The 7,571-nt window shown below is 42.6% G+C and overlaps 1 protein-coding gene across 7 annotated transcripts in view; it reads left to right on the forward strand.

The window, feature by feature from the left end:
* The window catches only part of LOC107104794 (SWI/SNF-related matrix-associated actin-dependent regulator of chromatin subfamily E member 1-like), a 19,058-nt gene that overhangs the window by 3,805 nt on the left and 7,682 nt on the right, over positions 1–7,571 (forward strand). For 3 of the 7 annotated variants that reach the window (XM_015404883.1, XM_015404885.1, XM_015404884.1), the window contains exons 3-5: positions 1,147–1,190; positions 1,638–1,736; positions 4,465–4,557. In XM_015404883.1, the coding sequence (XP_015260369.1) occupies positions 1,147–1,190; positions 1,638–1,736; positions 4,465–4,557 (236 nt within the window). The remainder of the gene's footprint in view (positions 1–1,146; positions 1,191–1,637; positions 1,737–4,464; positions 4,558–7,571) is intronic. The other 4 variants (XM_015404886.1, XM_015404887.1, XM_015404888.1 and 1 more) reach the window with 3 other exon arrangements.

Consider the following 7,571-nt stretch of genomic DNA (forward strand, 5'->3'; position numbering starts at 1 on the left):
GGCCCATTATATCGTGCATCCCTAAACGGAATATCTTCAGAACGGCTCCAAATGACACAAAACTTATATGGGTGAGTAGAACATGATGTAATAGCGTAAAATCAAGGGGCCAATGTAAAAACAAACAAACAAAAAAAAACTGTTCCTCTTTAAGTTAAAGCTGTGCAGCAGGATTGTCTATTTTTTCATGTGCACCGCAGCAATGTTGCAGCTGCGGACGCGCCATGCAGTCACCTTAGTCAAATTAAAAACTTCCCAATCTCTTAAAAATACCCATTGGACCGGGTTTAATTATAACATCATCTAGCAAAGATGGGGAACAAACCCTTGACAGAATCTGTAAGGAACAGAAGCTAAAAATCAGAGCGCTTATGAGTTATGACTGCCTTCTCAGGCTTTAGCAGATGAGGGCGATCTAGAGCTGTTCCTGCAGCTTCTTCAGCGGAGAGCTGCTGTACCCTTCATGTTAAAGTGATGGAGCTGCTGCCTGATTGTGTACGGAGGGGATGATTGAGCTTCTGTATTTTCCTGTCTCCACCTTATGTATAGCAGCTTGACAAACTTCAGTGGCACTGTGTCAGCAGCATAACCAGTTAGAAGGAACGGCTGGTGGGGGTGCTTCCCAGTACTGCAGTGGATAATTGAAAGATGGTAATAATAGGAAGATTTTATGAAACTTAAGAATAAAGTTCCGATTTCCTTGCAAAGATTTTTAAGAACATCAGCAGGTGTGTGGTTAGCACCATTAGCATGACCATTAGCGGTCAGGTATATCCCTGTATCTTTAGATGAATACGATTTCCAAAAGACCTCATGTTAAAGTGATGATGGTCCTGGTGTCATAGCAACAGTCTCCTCCAGGCTCATCTGGTCCCCGTTCCTTTATTATGGATATTTTTGCCTCAGAAACCTTTGAAAACAGATGAAACGGAGGGCAAATGGGTTCAGGGTTCTGTTGAGCTTCTCTGTTTACGTTACAGGGCTTCGCTCTGTAGAAAATAATCTAGAAACATCTAACTGATGCTAATATAAAGTCCTATGTTGGCTTTTTGTTCTGATTTTTATTTTTTCAAACCAGCTGGAATTTGGAGCACTGTGATCATAACGCAGGTTGTCTTGCTTTTCTTCTTTTTTTTTTTCCTGCAGAGCGCCCATCCTACGCTCCACCTCCCCCCCCTGCCCCAACCACAGTAAGTATTTCAGTGATGGTCTCAGCTCTGTTGTTTCTACTCTGTGGCCAACAGCTGTGCTGCTTTTCCACTCTGCCCTTTGCTTTTCCATTTCTCCTTCTCTCTGTCTAAAGTTGCCACCAATCTCCATCACCGCTTTCTCTCCTGCTTCTCCATCATAAAACTATTTAGGTGCTCAAACAGACATGAGCATAATCCCGATGGGGGTGTAGTTAAACCTGGAAGTTCTCCTCCGTAGCATTAGCAGACCCGAGTGCTTGTTTTAGACTTTCTTTTCCTTGCTTGCTCGTTGGCTAGTCGTGTCTTTTTGCTCTGCATGATGAGGTCATCAGAAACAATGGCTCATGTTTTCCACTCCTTTTTTTATTTCACCTCGTTTGTTCCTCTTCCTCCTCTTGTTTGTGAGCCATTTCTCATTCGTGTTTTGTCTCATTTGTCTTCCATCAGCAAATGCCTTCCACCCCAGGGTTTGTGGGCTACAACCCTTACAGCCATCTGGCCTACAACAACCTCCGGCTGGGAGGGAGCTCCGGAGGCTCCAGCAGGGTAATGAACGGATGGAGGATCTGATTTGGGAGGGAGGGAGGGTGGGGTAGGATGCTGTATTTCTTTTTAAGGAATAAAATATTCAGGGAGTTTCAGGGAACATGCTAAAGAGGTTGTTGTTGCTTCTCTCTACATGAGCTTTTCATTGTTGTTGTCATAGGCAGTCCTTCCATTCATTTTACGCCGTTATTCCAGACTAGCTGACCTGGTTAAAAGGCCGTTAATCGCAGCAATGAAGCTTTTTAAAAAGCTTACTGTTTTTGTGTAATTTGTTTTTCCTGCTGTACGGATGAGGCATGGGCCGGTGAGAACTTCTCCACATATTTATTTAGTATTGCTTTGGTAATAAAAAGCTTTTAATCTGATAGGAAACTTCTAATTGTTTTTATTAAAAGCACCAAATGGCTTATCAACGCCTAGGTCACTAACGTCTAAAGTGTTTCAACTTTAACACACAGAAAGTCTGAGACAGAAGATGAGTGTGTGACATAATTGGTTCCCCTTGGAATACGCTGGAACACGCCGCTTGCATCCGATTCTTCCTGCTTCAATTAAAAACAAATAAAAATAAATTGGCAGGTGGAGGCTCGGTCTACGGAACACCGATCTTTGTTATTTTGTATATCTTGTGGAGCTGGGAAATAACATGATGGGTTAAATCAGCGTTTCTGGGAGCATCATGTAGTTCTACTGAATTTCTTGCTTCAGGTTTGTCAATTTTAACCTTGAACCTCCAACCACAATTAAGCCATTGTATTAAAAATAGCTTGAAAAGGTTGTTTAGGGGAGGCAAAAAATTAGATTTGCTCAGAAACTATTTTAAAACTCAGTGAATCATTGAAAAAGCTGAAAGAAGACCACTCTTTGATTTTCTGTTCTCCTGAGCTCCTCTGGTGAAACCCACTGTTTTTTTTTTCCTCAAATGCCTATTGGTTGTAAATGTCATCGCCGTCTGCCCCACTTAAACACCATGTGGTTCCACACAGGGCGAACGTAGCAGGTTTAGGTTTTCCTCCAAAGCCGATGCTTTTTACTTGGTCATCATGTTTATCTTTTGTTTTCTTGAAATCATGCAAGCCTACATGAAGGATTTAGCTGCCCAGTGGAGCTGGGAATCGGTTTTTAAATTGAGCTAGCTAATTAAAAAGCAATCCACTGGACTTTGTTTCCAAGTCTGAAGATGTTTCTCTTCCCATCAGGTTTTCAAAAACCTACAATGCAGCAATTAAGTTGATCTCTTACTGCTATCATTTCAACCCCAACCCCCCTTTACAGGTGAACAGAAGACTTGGCCTATTCATTCAGGCCAGCAATTCCCTTTAAAAAAACCCTTTCAAAGTCAAAGACAGGTATGGAGCATTACAGGCAAAAAAAAAAAAGCCAAATGACCCCCATTCCTAAGGGGTGGACCCATTCATCCGGTTCAATTTTTATGTTTTCTAAGCAAAAACCAGGCTTTGTTGGGCTGCTGTATAAAACCAGGAACTCAGCGCCATTTCTAACATTTTGAACTGAAAAAGCTTCCTGGATGGAAGAGAAACAACTTTAAACTTGGAAACAAAGTCCAGTTGATTGTTTTCTTTTTTTTTTTTTTACGTTTTTTGAAAATTAAAAAAGAACTAGTTCAAGTTTATTTGGTAGATTACTCTAAATCCCTTTTTTGTCCCACAATGGGGAAATTCACTCTGCATTTAACCCATCCCCTTGGGGAGCAGTTGGCTGCCATTGTGCGGCGCCCTGAGAGCAGTGTGGGGTTACTGATCTTGCTCAGAGACCCAGAATAGAGGCTGTGGAGATTCGAACCAGGCGCTTGCAACCTTCATAGAGCACTGCTCTAACTCAGTAGACTAACTCCCCATGAGCCACAATAGAACCTCATATTTCACCCTTTCAATGTGTGATGATAATATAGAAAGAAATGGAAAATACTGGATGCAGTCAAGGTTTACTGGATGTGCAGAGAAATTTTTTTTTTTTTGTCAAATAACACAAAACTTCAGAAACATTCAGGTTCTGCTGAAAAGATCTTGATTTAAATAATTTCTTCCGTTCCTCATTCAGTAGCAGATATTTTCTCAGATAGCTCACGTGCTTTAACTTCATGTCTCGCTTTAAAGTTGAAGTGGACATGGCTGACGTTGGGGCTATTTTTAGTCCCGGGAGCCACAGTTTGCACTTAAAGCTAACCTTTTTTCTGTCCCAGTCTTCCTTTGATCAAACTCTGCTAAACAAGCATCAGAAATCCCAGCAGCTGAGTCTGAATGGAGCAGACTGGTACTAGCAGTAGACCTGCTGTTCTGTCAGGCTGTTTGCTGTAATAGGTGCCGTAAAACCTGATGTTATCCAATCAAAAGTGACCAATTGAGCGCCTATGTGGGCTGTGTTTGTCGCTCCATATTCTCAGTGAACTTCGCTTTCGCTCGCGTTCATTACTTTAAAACTGAACGCCGTTCATGCGCAGAACTGACATACACACAGCTTTCTAACTGCTCATTATTAGCTTGATGTAAGTATGGGGGGTTCAGGAATCATTTCAGCGGTTCCTCTGCCATCCTTGGTAAAGTTTAGGTTTTTTATCCCCTTTCATGGCAGACACCGGCCCATTCCTGGTTCCAACCAATGAGCTACCTTTTTACGGTGTTTTTGTCTCCCCTCTTCCCCTCCCTGTCATGCTGTCCCATCTGAAATACCTTCCTCCTCTCTTCCTTCCTTTGTTTTTTCTCCACAGAACTCCTCAGGGATCACCGTCCCAAAGCCTCCCAAACCTCCAGACAAGCCTCTGATGCCATACATGCGGTACAGCCGGAAGGTAAGCAGGAAGGTAAGACACCCATCTACGGTGTCTGCTTTTACTGCTTGTCCTCCCCTCCCCTGAAAGGTCTGCAGGGGGATGAGGGCGGGAAACAGCCAAGCCATGACGCCTCACCGCCACCTCCACCCAGTGGAGCTTCTTCACTCTCCTATTCTGTCAACTACAGTCCCTTGCTCTGCTGCCTCTTCTCTGGTTTCCTCATGTCTGACCTGTGGGGTCAGAAAACCACTAGCTCCAAATTTCATTATACGAGTGGATCTCAGTAAATTAGAACATCAGTAAAATCAACCAGCTAATAAAAATCCAACATTAATAACTTTATTAAGGGGTTTTTCTGTGTGCTGGAATTTATTTTCACACTGGGCTCCTTTGGCACGCACTGTGACACCATGGAGATCCTTCTCTGGTTCTGCTGAGGTGTTAAGCAGCCCAGGTGGGTTCAGCTCATCTGCCATGTTGCTTCTGATCTCTCTTATAACAACTCTAATGCTATACTGGGACCGCACGCGGCAAAAAACGCTCCTTCGGTTTTGATGCTTGTACAAGTTTATCTCTGGCGCGCCGCTGAAGCATCTTAGCTTCTCTATCTGCGCGGTCGAAAAGTGGGTCTGATGCGCGTTGTGAGGAGCTACTGTTTGCCTGTAACGATGGCAGCTATAGATGTGCTGTGACCAGTAGGGATGGGGATCGAAACCCGGTTCCATCAAGGACCCGGTTCCACTTTTTTCAAAACCCGAAAATCAATAACGTTTGGGCTTATCGATACCACTATCGAGTCTGGTCGTTTTTTTTTTTCTCCCGGAGGTCCTGTAACATAATTGTGTGTCCCTCGAGTCGCGTCACAGCATTTAAATGTAATCAATCCAATCACTGCAGCGTGTCCACCAATGTTTTGGAATGAAATTGTAAGCAAACAGATATTAAAAGTAAAACTAGTGAAGTCTGGCAGGTAACTTTGCTCGCGACTCGAGGATGGCTGAACGGACGAAAAGGTCTAGGGTTTGGCTTCATTTTACCAAGCTCAAAGATAAAGAAGAAGCGAAATGCAACTTATGTTGCAAAATCATCTCTTTTAAAGGGGGGAACACAACCTCAATGGCCAAGCACATTAGTATTGTGCATCAAATAAAGGCCAAATGCAGTACCTTCGACTGTCCGGGTTGAAAAGACTCCTCCTCCTCCTCCTGCCGCCGCACCACAGTCGGGCCCGTCCTCATCATCCACTCAGAGTACCGCTGGTTAGCGCGCACACAGACTTTGTAGCTTGTGCGGTCAGTTAAAAATATTAATTGTGATATCCGTGTTGTAATCTGCAGCATACAAGCTAGTTAGCTTGAAAAGTAAATAAAGTTTCAGACGTGCTGCGAGATGATGTGTTCAGATTAGCTCAGTAAAACAACAATTAGGTTATCATGATGCGTTCAAGTGTAACGTAAAGAAAAGGGAAACTGAGTTTTTGGCAAGAAACATGAGTAATACAGTTGTATGTTGCTCTAATTATTTTAGAATATATAATTAAACTACTGATGCCAACATTTATTAAAAATTAAAATTACATTTAATTTAAAATACAATTATTTATTTGCTAAATATTTTCCTAATCACTAAAAACATGATGAAAAGTGACAGTAGACAATACATTAACCAACAATTGTGAAAATGTATATATTTTTTTAAACCAAAAGAAGACATTTCTTCAAATAATTTTTTTTCCCACTTCATTTCTGTCTGTTAAAAACATATTTTCGCATCGTCTTTCCACCAAATAACAGAAAAGTATCGATAGTGGTATCGATAAAGACTCGGATCGATAAGGAGTATCGATAAAGGTATCGATATCAATAAATATTAACGATCCCCATCCCTAGTGACCAGTGGGTAAAAAGTAGTTTTAATGTGTTTTTAAATGGAAATGTCCACCGTAAAACATTGACTGTGCAGTCAGTTAATCAGGATTACAATTCTGCCTTCAAATGTTATTTCGCTGTCAGAGCAGCTCAGACCCCCGTACACCGGCGGTGCGCTGTCACTGGGAGTCCCGTTCTACAGCTGCCTCTTGCCCGGACGCTTAGCGGTTTTCCGCTAAGGTTGGTGGCGGCTATAAGTAGAAGATAGTTATGTTTGCTGGAAGGTTTCGACATTTTAAGTTAATTTAGGTCAGCTTCTTTGATTGGTTGATGTGGCGCGTCGAGCAGCATAAGTACAATTCTTCCAACTCCAGCAGCTGCTGCTTCCAAAGCGCGTTACACGTCTCAGATGCTCAGAAGCTCATGCAGGACCTTTAGCTGTGCCTTGATGCTTGTCAACCACTGACTTTGCTTTTCTGCAAAGCGGTCTGAACGTAGCATAAAGGCTGATTTATACTTCGAAACTAAGTCATCTGCGTGTGTCGCAGTGACGTCCACGCCCCCGCTGCAGACACTCTGCTGCAACTCTCCCAAATTGTAAGTGACTGCAGACAGGAGGCATCTGATTGGTCAAATCTAAATCCGCTTTCCGGTTTGTTTTGTTTGTATCATCGCAATTGCGGAAAACAACTCATGAAATTGGACCAGCTAGAAGAGCAAGGTGCGCGATCCCCGCTGTTTTTCGCCCTCATGTCCCTCCTTTGTGGGACAAACTTGCCCCCACTTCCTCACCGCCTCGGCCGTATCTAGACCCACATCTAGTTCCTGATTATTCCTCTTGGGTTGCGGCGTGGAATATAACATAGCACAGACCACGCTTCAATATGGAGCATAAATCAAAAATGTCTGCATCAAGCTCACTGCGACACACTGCTGCAGGAGGATAACCAGCCCTTAAGGCTTCGCCTTCGGGCAAGTGACTTTCACATTTCATTTGCCCAGAAACAATTTTTACTTGCCCAGTATAATGTTTGATAAATATAGTTCCTAATATTCTTTTTTGTTTATATATCAATGAAAGATGTTTGTTTTTTAAATGTTTTTTGTAATTCAGTTAGGGCTGCAACAACGAATCGATAAAATCGATAAAAATCGACTTTTAAAAGCGTTGGCAAC

This window comes from Cyprinodon variegatus, unplaced genomic scaffold (assembly GCF_000732505.1).
Source record: "Cyprinodon variegatus isolate N-32 unplaced genomic scaffold, C_variegatus-1.0 Scaffold1885, whole genome shotgun sequence".
NCBI classification, from domain to species: Eukaryota; Metazoa; Chordata; class Actinopteri; order Cyprinodontiformes; family Cyprinodontidae; genus Cyprinodon; species Cyprinodon variegatus.